General features: G+C 49.5%; 2 protein-coding genes across 2 annotated transcripts; one reads left to right on the top strand and one right to left on the bottom strand.

The window, feature by feature from the left end:
- The first annotated feature begins 121 nt into the window (after window positions 1-121).
- On the top strand, window positions 122-18,807 carry LOC116611346 (tetratricopeptide repeat protein 1). Its single transcript, XM_032371721.2, has 8 exons — window positions 122-500; window positions 1,010-1,070; window positions 1,466-1,578; window positions 1,660-1,696; window positions 1,773-1,862; window positions 16,605-16,663; window positions 17,904-17,958; window positions 18,057-18,807. The coding sequence occupies exons 1-8, from the start codon at window positions 171-173 to the stop codon at window positions 18,170-18,172; spliced, it is 861 nt and encodes a 286-aa protein (XP_032227612.2). The 5' UTR covers window positions 122-170; the 3' UTR covers window positions 18,173-18,807.
- Window positions 18,808-19,315: 508 nt separating this feature from the next.
- Window positions 19,316-21,548, bottom strand: LOC5503366 (PWWP domain-containing protein 2A). The gene is made up of 2 exons (XM_001624401.3): window positions 21,409-21,548; window positions 19,316-21,231 (listed from the first exon to the last, which is right to left on the bottom strand). Exons 1-2 carry the CDS (start codon window positions 21,546-21,548, stop codon window positions 19,773-19,775), a joined length of 1,599 nt encoding a protein of 532 aa, XP_001624451.1. The 3' UTR covers window positions 19,316-19,772.
- Between the last annotated feature and the right edge of the window lie 13 nt (window positions 21,549-21,561).

A 21,561-nucleotide genomic window follows, 5' to 3' on the forward strand; every position in this document is an offset into this window, starting at 1 on the left:
GCTTTAACCGATTTATTTTAATTCTGTAAGTCATCAATTTCGGAATACAACCTACCAGGTATTACCGTTAGTTGTTGCATTAGATAATTTGTCTAGAAAATGAGTGGTGGGATGCCTGTGGTATACCAGGTTTGCATGTAAAATGACTTTGTAACCATTCGAAATAGAAAATGGCGGCCGTGAGCGAAAGTGAAGATATTTTCAACAAATATTCAGATACAGAGAAGACTATCGACTATGAACAAAAAGCAATCAAAAAAGATGTCACTGAAACGGCAAAGGGATCAACTTCAGTCTCATCAGAACAAAAACAGAATGAAAGTGATGATGACGGTGAAACTTTCGAGGATGCCAAAGAGAATATAGCAGAGAGCTCGGGAGTAAATGAGAATTTAAAGGGTTGCAATATAGCAGATGACACTGAAAATACGCACGATGAGAATGATTCTGATGAAGAGTATGTTGAGCCAGAGGAAGATCTAACTCCGGAGCAGAAAGAGGTGAAATCTGAAAATTATTTTCTCTTATAAAAAATAGTGCTGATCTCAGTGAGATCAATGATAATAACAGGCAGGTAACACACTATTGCTTAGCTTGGGGGGAGGGGGTGGGGTGGGCATGTTGCACAGTCATAAATCTATAATATGGAAAAGGCATAATATTTTACAATTCTTCAATTAGAAATTACCACAACCTCAAGTTAGGTACCTTAAGTGGAAGCCCTTAAAACCTTCAAAAGCATGAAGCAAGTGGTTGAGATTCGCTCATATGCAGCCCCCTTTGGTTGCCAAGTAAGGCAGTTTTTCTTTATATAAATTAATACCAGATTTTACCCCTTTCTGGATAGTATCCCCCCCCCCCCCCCAGTAGATTCTTGTGACACTACTGTCATTTATTTACATAGTATATAGATGTTAATAGCAAAACCCCATTTACATATGCATTTTTATTTTAATAAGGAGGATTGTAACTCAAACATGGAACTTTGCGGTATTCTTTTATATCATAGGAAAGAAAACAAGAGGCTATAAAACTCAAGGATCAAGGAAATGAATCTTTCAGAAACTCAGGTACAGCAGTGGGTTGTTGTTTCACCTCTATTGTTGCAATCTGTGATGTTTGGCTTTTCAAGATATTTAAGAAACTACAACAATTGCATTAAAAAGTATCTAGCAGTGTGACAAAAATTAGTTCAAGTGCATAAACCAATCGTAATCAATTGATAGCAAACTTAAAAGGCTGCAATTTGTTATGCCTGTGGAGTGATCTTCAAAATAAAAACTTGGCAGACACTGATTGACTGCAATAAAAACCTTATTTAAATAATAAGCATATGATGTAGATTCCTGATTTATCCGATGGTAATCTTGCTTTTTACTAATATAAACTGTAACTAACTGTTTATTTTTCATGTCTACTGTTGTTAAGCCAACTTCACATTTACTGTATTCTTCTTTATCTACAGAATTCCCTAAGGCAAAGGAACTTTACACAATGGCAATAACTCAATGTCCTTCAGAATTTAAAAATGAAAAATCCATATTTTATTCAAATAGAGCAGCATGTCTTGCTAGGATGGTATGTATTTTTAAAACAATATTAATTGTGGATGAAGTTATTACGTTTATCTTTACATATTGTTTTCTTATATATTTTTAGGAGTTTTATAAAGATGCAATAAAAGATTGTACTAAAGGTTTGTCTACAATTCCAGCTTTGAGTGTGCCCTTTTTTTATTGTACTTTACTGGCTAAAAATGTTGCATTTTTTAGCCCTAGAGCTTAATCCTGAATATCTGAAGGCCAGGTTAAGACGAGCTCAGTGTTACGAAAAAACAGATGAGCTGGAGGAGGCATTGGAAGGTGATGTCAGCTACAGTGTTTCAGTCAGTGTCAGGTTATGGGGCTTTGGAGGGAGGCCTTGAAAAAGAATGGGGTGCTATAAAGGCTAATAATGTACCATAGTGTGAAGAGGGCATTTGTCCAAAAAAGGAAATCATTTTAAAGTACAAACTCTACTTCCTCCATCACCACAATTACTAACACTAACTTTCAGAAAACATATCTCGATACTTTTTGGCATTACTACCACAATCACAAGTGCTGTAACACACCCTACACATTACCACCACCTCTCCTACCATCACTGCTACTACCACCATCACCTTCCTACCACCAGTGCTACTATCATCACCCCTCCTACCACCAGTGCTACTATCATCACCCCTCCTACCACCACTGCTACTACCATCATCACCCTCCTACCACCACTGTTACCATTACTACCACTTCTACCATCACTGTTACCATTACTACCACTTCTACCACCACTGTTACCATTACTACCACTTCTACCATCACTGTTACCATTACTACCACTTCTACCACCACTGTTACCATTACTACCCCTTCTACCACCACTGTTACCATTACTACCCCTCCTACCATCACTTCTACCACCATTACTACCCCTCCTACCAACACTGCCTTACCATCATCACCCTCCTACCACCACTGCTACTACCATAACTACCCCTGCAACCATCGCTGCCTTACCCCCATGGCCCCTACTACCATCACTGCCTTACCCCCATCACCCCTACTACCATCACTGCCTTACCTCCATGGCCCCTACTACCATCACTGCCTTACCCCCATCACCCCTACTACCATCACTGCCTTACCCCCATCACCCCTACTACCATCACTGCCTTACCCCCATGGCCCCTACTACCATCACTGCCTTACCCCCATGGCCCCTACTACCATCACTGCCTTACCCCCATGGCCCCTACTACCATCACTGCTTTACCCCCATGGCCCCTACTACCATCACTGCCTTACCCCCATCACCCCTACTACCATCACTGCCTTACCCACATCACCCCTACTACCATCACTGCCTTACCCCCATGGCCCCTACTACCATCACTGCCGTACCCCCATCACCCCTACTACCATCACTGCCTTACCCACATCACCCCTACTACCATTACTGCCTTACCCCCATGGCCCCTACTACCATCACTGCCTTACCCACATCACCCCTACTACCATCACTGCCTTACCCCCATGGCCCCTACTACCATCACTGCCTTACCCCCATCACCCCTACTACCATCACTGCCTTACCCCCATGGCCCATACTACCATCACTGCCTTACCCACATCACCCCTACTACCATCACTGCCTTACCCCATGGCCCCTACTACCATCACTGCCTTACCCCCATCACCCCTACTACCATCACTGCCTTACCCCCATGGCCCCTACTACCATCACTGCCTTACCCCCATGGCCCCTACTACCATCACTGCCTTACCCCCATCACCCCTACTACCATCACTGCCTTACCCACATCACCCCTACTACCATCACTGCCTTACCCACATCACCCCTACTACCATCACTGCCTTACCCACATCACCCCTACTACCATCACTGCCTTACCCCCATGGCCCCTACTACCATCACTGCCTTACCCCCATCACCCCTACTACCATCACTGCCTTACCCCCATGGCCCATACTACCATCACTGCCTTACCCACATCACCCCTACTACCATCACTGCCTTACCCCATGGCCCCTACTACCATCACTGCCTTACCCCCATCACCCCTACTACCATCACTGCCTTACCCCCATCACCCCTACTACCATCACTGCCTTACCCCCATGGCCCCTACTACCATCACTGCCTTACCCCCATCACCCCTACTACCATCACTGCCTTACCCCCATGGCCCCTACTACCATCACTGCCTTACCCCCATCACCCCTACTACCATCACTGCCTAACCCCCATCACCCCTACTACCATCACTGACTTACCCCCATCACCCCTACTACCATCACTGCCTTACCCCCATGGCCCCTACTACCATCACTGCCTTACCCACATCACCCCTACTACCATCACTGCCTTACCCCCATCACCCCTACTACCATCACTGCCTACCCCCATTACCCCTACTACCATCACTGCCTTACCCCCATCACCCCTACTACCATCGCTGCCTTACCCCCATGGCCCCTACTACCATTACTGCCTTACCCCCATGGCCCCTACTACCATCACTGCCTTACCCCCATCACCCCTACTACCATCACTGCCTTACCCCCATGGCCCCTACTACCATCACTGCATTACCCCCATGGCCCCTACTACCATCACTGCCTTACCCCCATCACCCCTACTACCATCACTGCCTTACCCCCATCACCCCTACTACCATCACTGCCTTACCCCCATGGCCCCTACTACCATCACTGCATTACCCCCATGGCCCCTACTACCATCACTGCCTTACCCCCATGGCCCCTACTACCATCACTGCCTTACCCACATCACCCCTACTACCATCACTGCCTTACCCACATCACCCCTACTACCATCACTGCCTTACCCCCATGGCCCCTACTACCATCACTGCCTTACCCCCATCACCCCTACTACCATCACTGCCTTACCCACATCACCCCTACTACCATCACTGCCTTACCCCCATGGCCCCTACTACCATCACTGCATTACCCCCATGGCCCCTACTACCATCACTGCCTTACCCCCATCACCCCTACTACCATCACTGCCTTACCCACATCACCCCTACTACCATCACTGCCTTACCCCCATGGCCCCTACTACCATCACTGCCTTACCCCCATGGCCCCTACTACCATCACTGCATTACCCCCATGGCCCATACTACCATCACTGCCTTACCCCCATGGCCCCTACTACCATCACTGCCTTACCCCCATCACCCCTACTACCATCACTGCCTTACCCCCATGGCCCCTACTACCATCACTGCCTTACCCCCATGGCCCCTACTACCATCACTGCCTTACCCCCATCACCCCTACTACCATCACTGCCTTACCCCCATCACCCCTACTACCATCACTGCCTTACCCCAATGGCCCCTACTACCATCACTGCCTTACCCCCATCACCCCTACTACCATTACTGCCTTACCCCCATGGCCCCTACTACCATCACTGCCTTACCCCCATGGCCCCTACTACCATCACTGCCTTACCCACATCACCCCTACTACCATCACTGCCTTACCCCCATCACCCCTACTACCATCACTGCCTTACCCCCATCACCCCTACTACCATCACTGCCTTACCCCCATGGCCCCTACTACCATCACTGCCTTACCCCCATCACCCCTACTACCATCACTGCCTTACCCCCATGGCCCCTACTACCATCACTGCCTTACCCCATGGCCCCTACTACCATCACTGCCTTACCCCCATCACCCCTACTACCATCACTGCCTTACCCCCATGGCCCCTACTACCATCACTGCCTTACCCCCATGGCCCCTACTACCATCACTGCCTTACCCCCATCACCCCTACTACCATCACTGCCTTACCCCCATGGCCCCTACTACCATCACTGCCTTACCCCCATCACCCCTACTACCATCACTGCCTTACCCCCATCACCCCTACTACCATCACTGCCTTACCCCCATCACCCCTACTACCATCACTGCCTTACCCCCATGGCCCCTACTACCATCACTGCCTTACCCACATCACCCCTACTACCATCACTGCCTTACCCCCATCACCCCTACTACCATCACTGCCTTACCCCCATCACCCCTACTACCATCACTGCCTTACCCCCATCACCCCTACTACCATCGCTGCCTTACCCCCATGGCCCCTACTACCATTACTGCCTTACCCCCATGGCCCCTACTACCATCACTGCCTTACCCCCATCACCCCTACTACCATCACTGCCTTACCCCCATGGCCCCTACTACCATCACTGCATTACCCCCATGGCCCCTACTACCATCACTGCCTTACCCCCATCACCCCTACTACCATCACTGCCTTACCCCCATCACCCCTACTACCATCACTGCCTTACCCCCATGGCCCCTACTACCATCACTGCATTACCCCCATGGCCCCTACTACCATCACTGCCTTACCCCCATGGCCCATACTACCATCACTGCCTTACCCCCATCACCCCTACTACCATCACTGCCTTACCCCCATGGCCCCTACTACCATCACTGCCTTACCCCCATCACCCCTACTACCATCACTGCCTTACCCACATCACCCCTACTACCATCACTGCCTTACTCCCATGGCCCCTACTACCATCACTGCCTTACCCCCATCACCCCTACTACCATCACTGCCTTACCCACATCACCTCTACTACCATCACTGCCTTACCCCCATCACCCCTACTACCATCACTGCCTTACCCACATCACCTCTACTACCATCACTGCCTTACCCCCATCACCCCTACTACCATCACTGCCTTACCCCATGGCCCCTACTACCATCACTGCCTTACCCCCATGGCCCCTACTACCATCACTGCCTTACCCCAATGGCCCCTACTACCATCACTGCCTTACCCCCATCACCCCTACTACCATCACTGCCTTACCCCCATGGCCCCTACTACCATCACTGCCTTACCCCCATCACCCCTACTACCATCACTGCCTTACCCCATGGCCCCTACTACCATCACTGCCTTACCCCCATCACCCCTACTACCATCACTGCCTTACCCCCATGGCCCCTACTACCATCACTGCCTGACCCCCATCACCCCTACTACCATCACTGCCTTACCCACATGGCCCCTACTACCATCACTGCCTTACCCCCATCACCCCTACTACCATCACTGCCTTACCCCCATCACCCCTACTACCATCACTGCCTTACCCCCATCACCCCTACTACCATCACTGCCTTACCCCCATCACCCCTACTACCATCACTGCATTACCCCCATGGCCCATACTACCATCACTGCCTTACCCCCATGGCCCCTACTACCATCACTGCCTTACCCCCATCACCCCTACTACCATCACTGCCTTACCCCCATCACCCCTACTACCATCACTGCCTTACCCCCATCACCCCTACTACCATCACTGCCTTACCCCCATCACCCCTACTACCATCACTGCCTTACCCCCATCACCCCTACTACCATCACTGCCTTACTCCCATGGCCCCTACTACCATCACTGCCTTACCCCCATCACCCCTACTACCATCACTGCCTTACCCCCATCACCCCTACTACCATCACTGCCTTACCCCCATCACCCCTACTACCATCACTGCCTTACCGCCATCACCCCTACTACCATCACTGCATTACCCCCATGGCCCATACTACCATCACTGCCTTACCCCCATGGCCCCTACTACCATCACTGCCTTACCCCCATCACCCCTACTACCATCACTGCCTTACCCCCATCACCCCTACTACCATCACTGCCTTACCCCCATGGCCCCTACTACCATCACTGCCTTACCCCCATCACCCCTACTACCATCACTGCCTAACCCCCATCACCCCTACTACCATCACTGACTTACCCCCATCACCCCTACTACCATCACTGCCTTACCCCCATGGCCCCTACTACCATCACTGCCTTACCCACATCACCCCTACTACCATCACTGCCTTACCCCCATCACCCCTACTACCATCACTGCCTACCCCCATTACCCCTACTACCATCACTGCCTTACCCCCATCACCCCTACTACCATCGCTGCCTTACCCCCATGGCCCCTACTACCATTACTGCCTTACCCCCATGGCCCCTACTACCATCACTGCCTTACCCCCATCACCCCTACTACCATCACTGCCTTACCCCCATGGCCCCTACTACCATCACTGCATTACCCCCATGGCCCCTACTACCATCACTGCCTTACCCCCATCACCCCTACTACCATCACTGCCTTACCCCCATCACCCCTACTACCATCACTGCCTTACCCCCATGGCCCCTACTACCATCACTGCATTACCCCCATGGCCCCTACTACCATCACTGCCTTACCCCCATGGCCCCTACTACCATCACTGCCTTACCCACATCACCCCTACTACCATCACTGCCTTACCCACATCACCCCTACTACCATCACTGCCTTACCCCCATGGCCCCTACTACCATCACTGCCTTACCCCCATCACCCCTACTACCATCACTGCCTTACCCACATCACCCCTACTACCATCACTGCCTTACCCCCATGGCCCCTACTACCATCACTGCATTACCCCCATGGCCCCTACTACCATCACTGCCTTACCCCCATCACCCCTACTACCATCACTGCCTTACCCACATCACCCCTACTACCATCACTGCCTTACCCCCATGGCCCCTACTACCATCACTGCCTTACCCCCATGGCCCCTACTACCATCACTGCATTACCCCCATGGCCCATACTACCATCACTGCCTTACCCCCATGGCCCCTACTACCATCACTGCCTTACCCCCATCACCCCTACTACCATCACTGCCTTACCCCCATGGCCCCTACTACCATCACTGCCTTACCCCCATGGCCCCTACTACCATCACTGCCTTACCCCCATCACCCCTACTACCATCACTGCCTTACCCCCATCACCCCTACTACCATCACTGCCTTACCCCAATGGCCCCTACTACCATCACTGCCTTACCCCCATCACCCCTACTACCATTACTGCCTTACCCCCATGGCCCCTACTACCATCACTGCCTTACCCCCATGGCCCCTACTACCATCACTGCCTTACCCACATCACCCCTACTACCATCACTGCCTTACCCCCATCACCCCTACTACCATCACTGCCTTACCCCCATCACCCCTACTACCATCACTGCCTTACCCCCATGGCCCCTACTACCATCACTGCCTTACCCCCATCACCCCTACTACCATCACTGCCTTACCCCCATGGCCCCTACTACCATCACTGCCTTACCCCCATGGCCCCTACTACCATCACTGCCTTACCCCCATGGCCCCTACTACCATCACTGCCTTACCCCATGGCCCCTACTACCATCACTGCCTTACCCCATGGCCCCTACTACCATCACTGCCTTACCGCCATCACCCCTTCTACCATCACTGCCTTACCGCCATTACCCCTACTACCATCACTGCCTTACCCCCATGGCCCCTACTACCATCACTGCCTTACCCCCATCACCCCTACTACCATCACTGCCTTACCCCCATCACCCCTACTACCATCACTGCCTTACCCCCATGGCCCCTACTACCATCACTGCCTTACCCCCATGGCCCCTACTACCATCACTGCCTTACCCCCATGGCCCCTACTACCATCACTGCCTTACCCCATGGCCCCTACTACCATCACTGCCTTACCCCCATCACCCCTACTACCATCACAGCCTTACCCCCATCACCCCTACTACCATCACTGCCTTACCCCCATCACCCCTACTACCATCACTGCCTTACCCCCATCACCCCTACTACCATCACTGCCTTACCCCCATCACCCCTACTACCATCACTGCCTTACCCCTTACCCACATCACCCCTACTACCATCACTGACTTACCCCCATGGCCCCTACTACCGTCACTGCCTTACCCCCATCACCCCTACTACCATCACTGCCTTACCCCCATCACCCCTACTACCATCACTGCCTTACCCCCATCACCCCTACTACCATCACTGCCTTACCGCCATCACCCCTACTACCATCACTGCATTACCCCCATCACCCCTACTACCATCACTGCCTTACCCCCATGGCCCCTACTACCATCACTGCCTTACCCCCATCACCCCTACTACCATCACTGCCTTACCCCCATCACCCCTACTACCATCACTGCCTTACCCCCATGGCCCCTACTACCATCACTGCCTTACCCCCATCACCCCTACTACCATCACTGCCTAACCCCCATCACCCCTACTACCATCACTGACTTACCCCCATCACCCCTACTACCATCACTGCCTTACCCCCATGGCCCCTACTACCATCACTGCCTTACCCACATCACCCCTACTACCATCACTGCCTTACCCCCATCACCCCTACTACCATCACTGCCTACCCCCATTACCCCTACTACCATCACTGCCTTACCCCCATCACCCCTACTACCATCGCTGCCTTACCCCCATGGCCCCTACTACCATTACTGCCTTACCCCCATGGCCCCTACTACCATCACTGCCTTACCCCCATCACCCCTACTACCATCACTGCCTTACCCCCATGGCCCCTACTACCATCACTGCATTACCCCCATGGCCCCTACTACCATCACTGCCTTACCCCCATCACCCCTACTACCATCACTGCCTTACCCCCATCACCCCTACTACCATCACTGCCTTACCCCCATGGCCCCTACTACCATCACTGCATTACCCCCATGGCCCCTACTACCATCACTGCCTTACCCCCATGGCCCCTACTACCATCACTGCCTTACCCACATCACCCCTACTACCATCACTGCCTTACCCACATCACCCCTACTACCATCACTGCCTTACCCCCATGGCCCCTACTACCATCACTGCCTTACCCCCATCACCCCTACTACCATCACTGCCTTACCCACATCACCCCTACTACCATCACTGCCTTACCCCCATGGCCCCTACTACCATCACTGCATTACCCCCATGGCCCCTACTACCATCACTGCCTTACCCCCATCACCCCTACTACCATCACTGCCTTACCCACATCACCCCTACTACCATCACTGCCTTACCCCCATGGCCCCTACTACCATCACTGCCTTACCCCCATGGCCCCTACTACCATCACTGCATTACCCCCATGGCCCATACTACCATCACTGCCTTACCCCCATGGCCCCTACTACCATCACTGCCTTACCCCCATCACCCCTACTACCATCACTGCCTTACCCCCATGGCCCCTACTACCATCACTGCCTTACCCCCATGGCCCCTACTACCATCACTGCCTTACCCCCATCACCCCTACTACCATCACTGCCTTACCCCCATCACCCCTACTACCATCACTGCCTTACCCCAATGGCCCCTACTACCATCACTGCCTTACCCCCATCACCCCTACTACCATTACTGCCTTACCCCCATGGCCCCTACTACCATCACTGCCTTACCCCCATGGCCCCTACTACCATCACTGCCTTACCCACATCACCCCTACTACCATCACTGCCTTACCCCCATCACCCCTACTACCATCACTGCCTTACCCCCATCACCCCTACTACCATCACTGCCTTACCCCCATGGCCCCTACTACCATCACTGCCTTACCCCCATCACCCCTACTACCATCACTGCCTTACCCCCATGGCCCCTACTACCATCACTGCCTTACCCCCATGGCCCCTACTACCATCACTGCCTTACCCCCATGGCCCCTACTACCATCACTGCCTTACCCCATGGCCCCTACTACCATCACTGCCTTACCCCATGGCCCCTACTACCATCACTGCCTTACCGCCATCACCCCTTCTACCATCACTGCCTTACCGCCATTACCCCTACTACCATCACTGCCTTACCCCCATGGCCCCTACTACCATCACTGCCTTACCCCCATCACCCCTACTACCATCACTGCCTTACCCCCATCACCCCTACTACCATCACTGCCTTACCCCCATGGCCCCTACTACCATCACTGCCTTACCCCCATGGCCCCTACTACCATCACTGCCTTACCCCCATGGCCCCTACTACCATCACTGCCTTACCCCATGGCCCCTACTACCATCACTGCCTTACCCCCATCACCCCTACTACCATCACAGCCTTACCCCCATCACCCCTACTACCATCACTGCCTTACCCCCATCACCCCTACTACCATCACTGCCTTACCCCCATCACCCCTACTACCATCACTGCCTTACCCCCATCACCCCTACTACCATCACTGCCTTACCCCTTACCCACATCACCCCTACTACCATCACTGACTTACCCCCATGGCCCCTACTACCGTCACTGCCTTACCCCCATCACCCCTACTACCATCACTGCCTTACCCCCATCACCCCTACTACCATCACTGCCTTACCGCCATCACCCCTACTACCGTCACTGCCTTACCCCCATCACCCCTACTACCATCACTGCCTTACCCCCATCACCCCTACTACCATCACTGCCTTACCCACATCACCCCTACTACCATCACTGCCTTACCCACATCACCCCTACTACCATCACTGCCTTACCCCCATCACCCCTACTACCATCACTGCCTTACCCACATCACCCCTACTACCATCACTGCCTTACCCACATCACCCCTACTACCATCACTGCCTTACTCCCATGGCCCCTACTACCATCACTGCCTTACCCCCATCACCCCTACTACCATCACTGCCTTACCCCCATCACCCCTACTACCATCACTGCCTTACCCCCATGGCCCCTACTACCATCACTGCATTACCCCCATGGCCCCTACTACCATCACTGCCTTACCCCCATCACCCCTACTACCATCACTGCCTTACCCCATGGCCCCTACTACCATCACTGCCTTACCCCCATGGCCCCTACTACCATCACTGCCTTACCCCCATCACCCCTACTACCATCACTGCCTTACCGCCATCACCCCTTCTACCATCACTGCCTTACCGCCATTACCCCTACTACCATCACTGCCTTACCCCCATGGCCCCTACTACCATCACTGCCTTACCCCCATCACCCCTACTACCATCACTGCCTTACCCCCATCACCCCTACTACCATCACTGCCTTACCCCCATGGCCCCTACTACCATCACTGCCTTACCCCCATGGCCCCTACTACCATCACTGCCTTACCCCCATGGCCCCTACTACCATCACTGCCTTACCCCATGGCCCCTACTACCATCACTGCCTTACCCCCATCACCCCTACTACCATCACAGCCTTACCCCCATCACCCCTACTACCATCACTGCCTTACCCCCATCACCCCTACTACCATCACTGCCTTACCCCCATCACCCCTACTACCATCACTGCCTTACCCCCATCACCCCTACTACCATCACTGCCTTACCCCTTACCCACATCACCCCTACTACCATCACTGACTTACCCCCATGGCCCCTACTACCGTCACTGCCTTACCCCCATCACCCCTACTACCATCACTGCCTTACCCCCATCACCCCTACTACCATCACTGCCTTACCGCCATCACCCCTACTACCGTCACTGCCTTACCCCCATCACCCCTACTACCATCACTGCCTTACCCCCATCACCCCTACTACCATCACTGCCTTACCCACATCACCCCTACTACCATCACTGCCTTACCCACATCACCCCTACTACCATCACTGCCTTACCCCCATCACCCCTACTACCATCACTGCCTTACCCACATCACCCCTACTACCATCACTGCCTTACCCACATCACCCCTACTACCATCACTGCCTTACTCCCATGGCCCCTACTACCATCACTGCCTTACCCCCATCACCCCTACTACCATCACTGCCTTACCCCCATCACCCCTACTACCATCACTGCCTTACCCCCATGGCCCCTACTACCATCACTGCATTACCCCCATGGCCCCTACTACCATCACTGCCTTACCCCCATCACCCCTACTACCATCACTGCCTTACCCACATCACCCCTACTACCATCACTGCCTTACCCCCATGGCCCCTACTACCATCACTGCCTTACCCCCATGGCCCCTACTACCATCACTGCATTACCCCCATGGCCCATACTACCATCACTGCCTTACCCCCATGGCCCCTACTACCATCACTGCCTTACCCCCATCACCCCTACTACCATCACTGCCTTACCCCCATGGCCCCTACTACCATCACTGCCTTACCCCCATGGCCCCTACTATCATCACTGCCTTACCCCCATCACCCCTACTACCATCACTGCCTTACCCCCATCACCCCTACTACCATCACTGCCTTACCCCAATGGCCCCTACTACCATCACTGCCTTACCCCCATCACCCCTACTACCATTACTGCCTTACCCCCATGGCCCCTACTACCATCACTGCCTTACCCCCATGGCCCCTACTACCATCACTGCCTTACCCACATCACCCCTACTACCATCACTGCCTTACCCCCATCACCCCTACTACCATCACTGCCTTACCCCCATGGCCCCTACTACCATCACTGCCTTACCCCATGGCCCCTACTACCATCACTGCCTTACCCCCATCACCCCTACTACCATCACTGCCTTACCCCCATGGCCCCTACTACCATCACTGCCTTACCCCCATGGCCCCTACTACCATCACTGCCTTACCCCCATCACCCCTACTACCATCACTGCCTTACCCCCATGGCCCCTACTACCATCACTGCCTTACCCCCATCACCCCTACTACCATCACTGCCTTACCCCCATCACCCCTACTACCATCACTGCCTTACCCCCATCACCCCTACTACCATCACTGCCTTACCCCCATGGCCCCTACTACCATCACTGCCTTACCCACATCACCCCTACTACCATCACTGCCTTACCCCCATCACCCCTACTACCATCACTGCCTTACCCCCATCACCCCTACTACCATCACTGCCTTACCCCCATCACCCCTACTACCATCGCTGCCTTACCCCCATGGCCCCTACTACCATTACTGCCTTACCCCCATGGCCCCTACTACCATCACTGCCTTACCCCCATCACCCCTACTACCATCACTGCCTTACCCCCATGGCCCCTACTACCATCACTGCATTACCCCCATGGCCCCTACTACCATCACTGCCTTACCCCCATCACCCCTACTACCATCACTGCCTTACCCCCATCACCCCTACTACCATCACTGCCTTACCCCCATGGCCCCTACTACCATCACTGCATTACCCCCATGGCCCCTACTACCATCACTGCCTTACCCCCATGGCCCATACTACCATCACTGCCTTACCCCCATCACCCCTACTACCATCACTGCCTTACCCCCATGGCCCCTACTACCATCACTGCCTTACCCCCATCACCCCTACTACCATCACTGCCTTACCCACATCACCCCTACTACCATCACTGCCTTACTCCCATGGCCCCTACTACCATCACTGCCTTACCCCCATCACCCCTACTACCATCACTGCCTTACCCACATCACCTCTACTACCATCACTGCCTTACCCCCATCACCCCTACTACCATCACTGCCTTACCCACATCACCTCTACTACCATCACTGCCTTACCCCCATCACCCCTACTACCATCACTGCCTTACCCCATGGCCCCTACTACCATCACTGCCTTACCCCCATGGCCCCTACTACCATCACTGCCTTACCCCAATGGCCCCTACTACCATCACTGCCTTACCCCCATCACCCCTACTACCATCACTGCCTTACCCCCATGGCCCCTACTACCATCACTGCCTTACCCCCATCACCCCTACTACCATCACTGCCTTACCCCATGGCCCCTACTACCATCACTGCCTTACCCCCATCACCCCTACTACCATCACTGCCTTACCCCCATGGCCCCTACTACCATCACTGCCTGACCCCCATCACCCCTACTACCATCACTGCCTTACCCACATGGCCCCTACTACCATCACTGCCTTACCCCCATCACCCCTACTACCATCACTGCCTTACCCCCATCACCCCTACTACCATCACTGCCTTACCCCCATCACCCCTACTACCATCACTGCCTTACCCCCATCACCCCTACTACCATCACTGCATTACCCCCATGGCCCATACTACCATCACTGCCTTACCCCCATGGCCCCTACTACCATCACTGCCTTACCCCCATCACCCCTACTACCATCACTGCCTTACCCCCATCACCCCTACTACCATCACTGCCTTACCCCCATCACCCCTACTACCATCACTGCCTTACCCCCATCACCCCTACTACCATCACTGCCTTACCCCCATCACCCCTACTACCATCACTGCCTTACTCCCATGGCCCCTACTACCATCACTGCCTTACCCCCATCACCCCTACTACCATCACTGCCTTACCCCCATCACCCCTACTACCATCACTGCCTTACCCCCATCACCCCTACTACCATCACTGCCTTACCGCCATCACCCCTACTACCATCACTGCATTACCCCCATGGCCCATACTACCATCACTGCCTTACCCCCATGGCCCCTACTACCATCACTGCCTTACCCCCATCACCCCTACTACCATCACTGCCTTACCCCCATCACCCCTACTACCATCACTGCCTTACTCCCATGGCCCCTACTACCATCACTGCCTTACCCCCATGGCCCCTACTACCATCACTGCCTTACCCCCATCACCCCTACTACCATCACTGCCTTACCCCCATCACCCCTACTACCATCACTGCCTTACCCACATCACCCCTACTACCATCACTGCCTTACCCACATCGCCCCTACTACCATCACTGCTACTACCCCTGCAACCATTGCTGCTACTACCATCACTACCTTTCCTACTGCTACTAACCCTCCCATCACCGCTGCTAATAACATGATCACCCTTTTTACCATTGCTGCTACTACTGCCGATATTATTGTCGCAACCACACCACTCATTACCACTGCTACAACCATCACTATCCTCCACCTTTTTCCTTTATTAGTGTAAAAGAAACCCTTTAAATGATAGACCAATTTGTAAGAGAGCATTATTAGAGTATTGTTCTTTTTAATTGGACAACAAATATTTTCTCTTTCACAGATTATAAGTTGGTATTTGAAGCTAATAAATCTTGTGAAATATCAAGAGAAGCACTAATGGTAGGTGTATGATTTTTCTGTGTATGAAGCACCTCACCTTACCCATGATTCTTTAGGGGGAATAAATAGCTGTATGGTATTAAGTTCTCTTCTCAAACCAGAGGAACTGGGTTAAGTTCAGGATCAAATAAAATTTAGCTATCTATGTCAGGGACTGGGAATCCCTTGTCTTGAATAATAATGACTTTTTTAAGCAGGGCTTCTGGAATTACGTGCTTGTGCAGAAGCTCGTAATTTGGCTTTCTCCGCGTAATCCACAAATTTCCGCTTAATTTGGCTAAATTTTAAAAGACAAAACATTTAAGTTCACAGCTGATGTGTTCTTTTAGGGTTCTTTCCTCTATTTCTCGTAAAAATAAAGACATTTTTTGTAAAAAAAAGATATTCTTCGTAAGAGTGCGATATTTCAAACTGAATTTCGAAAACATTAAAATGACTAGGCGTTCTTTACTAAACCGCGAAGGCCTAGGACTAATAATAAAATACCTTTTATAATTGGCTGGTGGCTAGGAGCCAATAAAAACTTGCCTAAGATATTTTCGCGCAAAAAATAAACCTTTTCAAGTTATTTCGTGCTTTCCTTCGGTACAAAATGTAGTTTGATTTTCTGCGTAATTTAGCGCGTAATTCAACAAAGAATCCCGCGTAATTTTGAGTTTTTTTTCGCGTAATTCCAGAAGCCCTGTTTAAGGCACTGTTACACTGCAGGGGCCAATCACATTTTAGGATCATAAAATTAACTCTGTTAATTGTAACTCTGTATGAATAAAGTTTATTGTCATGTAAACTTTATATAGTAGTATGTATCTAGTTACTGGCAAGCTTGACTGTTGCATGTGGTAATGCATTTTATCATGTTTCACTAATTGATTTTCTTTGCTATGTTGGCTGTTATTCAAAGAAGCTTTAAAGAGACCTTGTCAGCAAAACCTTTGTTATATTTTTTTATTGTTTTCAACCAAGGTTAGAATAAAAAGAATATGAGATGTAAGAAAAAACACCTGGGAAAGTATCATGCTTTTTATCTACCAAAATCAATTGAAAATTATAGCAATACAAGCTTATCCAAATCATCTGATGGAAATGGTTTCTTTCTCATCCTTGGTACTTGCTAGGATGACAAAATAATGGCTGACACACTTTGTAAACCAAAACACAAATCAAAACAAATTTCAAATATGCCCCCCATCTTCCTCTCAGATTCCTGTACAAAACAAAAACAATTTTATTCCTTTGACAGAGACTACCAGAACAAATAAAAATCAAGCATGAGAAAATGAAAGAAGAAATGCTGGGTAAGTCTTTTTACCCACTGCAGTGACCTTATTAGCCCATTTGCACAACAACAATAGCCCATGAATGACTGTTTTTTCTTTTCCTTTTTTCATTTCAGGTAAACTGAAGGACTTGGGCAATGTGTTTCTTAAGCCATTTGGTCTGTCTACAAATAATTTCCAGTTCCAGCAGGATCCTAATACCGGTGGATATTCAGTGAACTTCACAAAATAAGGTTAAAAAAAGAGTTTAAAGCGTAGTTTATGGCCATTGGCTCAGTGGCAGCTTTTAGATGCTGGTAAATGAGAATGGCAGGGGTGGGATAGGTTTGCAGATTTGTGGCACCAAGCAATATACTGCAGTAGCTGATTCAATGCTTGGGTCAAACCTTGCAAAAAAGAGCCCGAAAGACCACACAATTGTAAAGCATCTTAAGTCAATTTCAAAAAAACATTTTCAGGTTTTCATTAGTTAAAAGCTGTAAATTATTTTTCGCAATGTCATCTGGGCAATCTTGTATGATGCATAGCCAACAAATAAATACAACAAAATAAATTGATGAATAATGAAGTGACCATACCTCAGGTTATGGCAAATGATCCAGTCATTGCCACTGTAGTCATTATTTCTGTACAATACACAGTTGGTTTCTAGCAGCAAGTGTAATGTCATCTATTTATTTCTACGCATAAAAATGTCAGCTGTTTTTTTCTCCTTGTGTGTTCTTTGGTAAACCTCTGCTGTATCTAATTAATACAGTGGAACTTGGATTTTACGATATGCCTCGGGAGAAAATGTATTGTAAAATCAAGGTAATGTATTGTAATGTATTTAACAAGATCTATCAATAAAAAAATTGATTCACTGTACTGTATGTATGTGGTGTCTTGAGTTTTCCTCTCTAAGTTGATAGACAATCAGTAATATCGTTGTATCAAGGTCAAAATTATGTTTGGGAGATGAACAGATTTGTATTGCAAAATTAAGAATATTGTTGTATCCAATATCATAAGATCGGTCATTTCTTAAACATTTCACTGTAATTCGCTGGGAGAAAGGAACACCATCATAAAATCGAGGTTATTGTAAAATCAAGTATCGTAAAATCCAAGTTCCACTATAGTAGCCACCAAAAATGGTGAGTTGTCTAGTTTGCTAACTACACTCATCTTGCCAAAATTGGTAGGTGTTTTTATGTTTAACAGTTTTAGTTTTTGCTTTTCTCAGCTGATGAGTTTCCATTTTTTTTTTTTTGGAAAAATAATGTGTTGCTTTTATTTTCAGGTACTGATAAATGAAGAGAATGAAATGGGATGTAGCTCAATTTTTTTCCTCAAAAAAAGGGTTTAAAAATAATGTTTGGCCCAAGCGCTAACATAGTGCCTTCTGCATTTATTTTGTGTAACATCCAAAGTCATTTTGAATTTTAACCACAAGCTATTTAACATTAACAAAACAACTGAACCATACCAAATTAAAGTATTTTACATAACAAGCGTTTTACAACTTCCTGAAATTGACTGGTTCTGCTCTATTATTTTCTTTATACAACATTATGTTTTTTTATCTTTGCAGTTCTACTATAAATAATGAATTATTATCATTTTGTATAATAATTTTTCTTGATAATAGAAATTCAATACTCAAATTTAAGAGCCACTGCTTTGCAGCTCAATATTTACAATTTCTTATATAAATTATGGTACAATTTTTAACACAACAAGGAACATAAAATATTATAGACACCTACTGTAAACTAAGATTTAAATTTGATCCAAGCTCCTTACAACAATACAGTTAGGAACATTTTTTGTTTTAAATTAAATTTTCTTGTTCAAATACCCAATTTCATAATTGTTAGTGTTTCTTGGGCTTGTCGAACTGCCCTGCGGTAACATCCCTTTTTGTCTTTCTTGTATCGCCGGCGGAAATTTGGTTCAAAATCCTGTAATTCTTGTACAGGCATCTCTGAGCTTGTATTTGAACCAAACCAAGTGACATGAGCAAATGTGTCCACACCCCCCTGGTCATCTACAACCTCTGTGATAGCCATCACCCTTCCAGGCCACCAAGGGTGCCCATGCACCTTGCCCCATATAATACTCCCCTCGTTTATTGATGCCGCATTACAATCTTCAATAACCGTAGGTTGATTAGCATGGGTCTCAGTGCTGGATAATTTTAAATGTGTGGAATCAGTGTCAGAATGTTTCCTTGATCCAGTCTCTGATTGTTTTTGCTCCTTTTTCACTGGAGATGCCCCCCAAATGCTCCATATGGTAGTTTTGTCATCTTCATCGTTTATACCGATTTCCTCTAGTTTTGCCCGCTTAGCACTTATTCTTGCAGATTTTTTGACTGGTGTTAAAACAGTATCATCACTTGTTTTATCAGTTGGCTCACTTATCTCATCTGAATTTGACACAGGGGAATCAATTACAGGGAAGTTATCTTTAGTCTTAGAGCCATCTTTCTTGTTGTCTGTTAATTCATGATCTAGCCCCAGTGAAGTCAAAAACACATCTACTGGGGGCTCATCACAGTAAAGATTAACCTCTGTTTCCTCATTTGTTAGAGACGAAGAGCTGTGAGAGACATCATCTCTGAATACAGAGTCATTCTCTTCCATCACCTCGGGAAGAAATAGACTTCTTTTCACTGTTCCACTGGAGCTATTAGCAACAACATCTGACCCATTTACACCAAATACTACATTTTCATCTTCCATAGAGGGTGTTGTCTTGAGGAAATGACCAGGCTGCAAACTGTCCCTTTCAAAGCCAGTCTGTGTGCTATCCCCGAGTCTTTCTCTCATGTTTGTTGATTCGTCACTTCTTTGCCTAACCCTTGATTTCTTTATGATTGCCCTGCTTGAGTCTCCAACCGTCTCCTGCCCAGTCTTGACTGCCTTGGATGGTTTGTTATTTACTAGTTCAGTTGGAGCTGACCTTTTCAACCCTCCTCCTACCCCCTGAGATTTTCCATTCTTATTCTCAACTACCTTATCAATGTCTCTAGTAGCGTGGCTGAATTTCTTAGAAGGATTAGAGCTCTTTAAGGATGTACTTTGGGAAGGTAAAGAGTTGCCTTTCTTGCTCCCATTACTTGTCTTCTCATGTCTTAGGGTCCTTGGCTTGGGACTTAGGTTAACAATGCCCCTCCTGTTATTTAAAGTACATGCCCGTGATCGTAACGACGAGTATGTGGCTTTAGATGGTGAGACCACAGCCATTCTAGCAGGTAAGGTATTGGTAGCCATTTTTTGTCTACTTTCTTCATCTTTCAAAGGTATCCTAAAGAACAAAACACAAAATATTATCATATGAACTTATGTCGCTTCCTGTAAGCGAACTGAAGCATTGTACAATAAATTGATTGATATATTTCGGTATTTGCGGCCAGTGCACAGACTTGGCCTTGGAAGCTTAGCCAAATAATAATCAACAACAAGGAATCAGAGCTGGTCCTACCTTGAAACAACTGAGTTTTTCTCGTCAAATAAAACCCCTCGGAAGGTCCTTGAGCCCCTTTTGTATTTAACCATGATACAGTTCTCTAAGGCTTGCTCAACTGTGGCGGAAACGATGCTTCCAACCTTAAAACTAGCCATCTTTAGGACTTGG

This window comes from Nematostella vectensis, chromosome 6, assembly GCF_932526225.1.
Source record: "Nematostella vectensis chromosome 6, jaNemVect1.1, whole genome shotgun sequence".
NCBI lineage: Eukaryota > Metazoa > Cnidaria > Anthozoa > Actiniaria > Edwardsiidae > Nematostella > Nematostella vectensis.

Bases quoted from the DNA above. Each gene is read 5' to 3' on its own strand.
- LOC5503366 (XM_001624401.3), bottom strand. From the start codon at position 21,548: ATGGCTAGTTTTAAGGTTGGAAGCATCGTTTCCGCCACAGTTGAGCAA. The intron at 21,232-21,408 runs GTAGGACCAGCT...TTTGTTCTTTAG, and splicing joins AAAAACTCAGTTGTTTCAAG to GATACCTTTGAAAGATGAAG.
- LOC116611346 (XM_032371721.2), top strand. From the start codon at position 171: ATGGCGGCCGTGAGCGAAAGTGAAGATATTTTCAACAAATATTCAGAT. The intron at 501-1,009 runs GTGAAATCTGAA...TTTATATCATAG, and splicing joins TAACTCCGGAGCAGAAAGAG to GAAAGAAAACAAGAGGCTAT. The intron at 17,959-18,056 runs GTAAGTCTTTTT...TTTTCATTTCAG, and splicing joins AATGAAAGAAGAAATGCTGG to GTAAACTGAAGGACTTGGGC.